The 657-nt window shown below is 64.5% G+C and overlaps 1 protein-coding gene across 1 annotated transcript; it reads right to left on the reverse strand.

Annotated features, from left to right (window-relative positions):
* Positions 1–30: 30 nt before the first annotated feature.
* On the reverse strand, positions 31–553 carry ACA1_208730 (carboxylesterase, type B family protein; the record flags this gene model as incomplete). Its single annotated transcript, XM_004339951.1, is given in 2 exon segments — positions 31–278; positions 293–553. Coding segments are annotated over 2 exon segments (509 nt in total), but the record flags the coding sequence as incomplete, so codon positions are not given.
* Between the last annotated feature and the right edge of the window lie 104 nt (positions 554–657).

Here is a 657-nt window from a genome sequence, read left to right on the forward strand (position 1 = left end):
AAATCTCCCAGGATCTGGCCGGAGCCATACCAGTAGCCGACGTCGGCGGTGTTGCCGGCGTACCAGTTGAAGATGCCGTCCATCTGGGCGCTGGTGAGCCAGTAGGACAGGCTGGTGGTGTAGACGCTCTTGATGTAGTCGGCCTCGGTGAGGGCGGCGGTCGGGCCGCGGAAGCCGTTGCGGGTGAAGGCCATGTAGTTGCCCTCGTCGGCGTTGTAGCCGATGATGACGTTGACGTCGGTGTTGTAGTCGCCGTTCTTGACAGGTTGTAGGGCTGGCTGGTCAGGAAGACGCCGTCGACCGAGGGCTGGAAGTAGTTGACCAGGCCCGAGGTCGACACGATGCTCGTGGCGGGCAGGGCGCGCATGCAGGCAAGCACGGCGGCGGTCGTGGTCTGGTTGCATCCCTTGCTGGCGGCCCACTTGAGCGAGGCGGCCTGCTGCTGGGCGCGGGTGGGGAGCACCCACTGCCAGGTCGAGTGGAGGATCACGTTCTGGGCGTAGGTGAGGTACTTGGCCGGGTTGGAGTACTTGTGGACCATGGTGTGGAGCATGGCGGCGTTGCCTCCGGCGCTCTCGCCGAAGAGGGTGATGTCCTTGGGGTCACCGCCGAAGTTGGCGACGTTGTTCTTGACCCACTCGACGGCGAGGATCTGGT

The sequence above is a fragment of the Acanthamoeba castellanii genome, assembly GCF_000313135.1.
Source record: "Acanthamoeba castellanii str. Neff unplaced genomic scaffold scf7180000084757, whole genome shotgun sequence".
NCBI classification, from domain to species: Eukaryota; Discosea; order Longamoebia; family Acanthamoebidae; genus Acanthamoeba; species Acanthamoeba castellanii.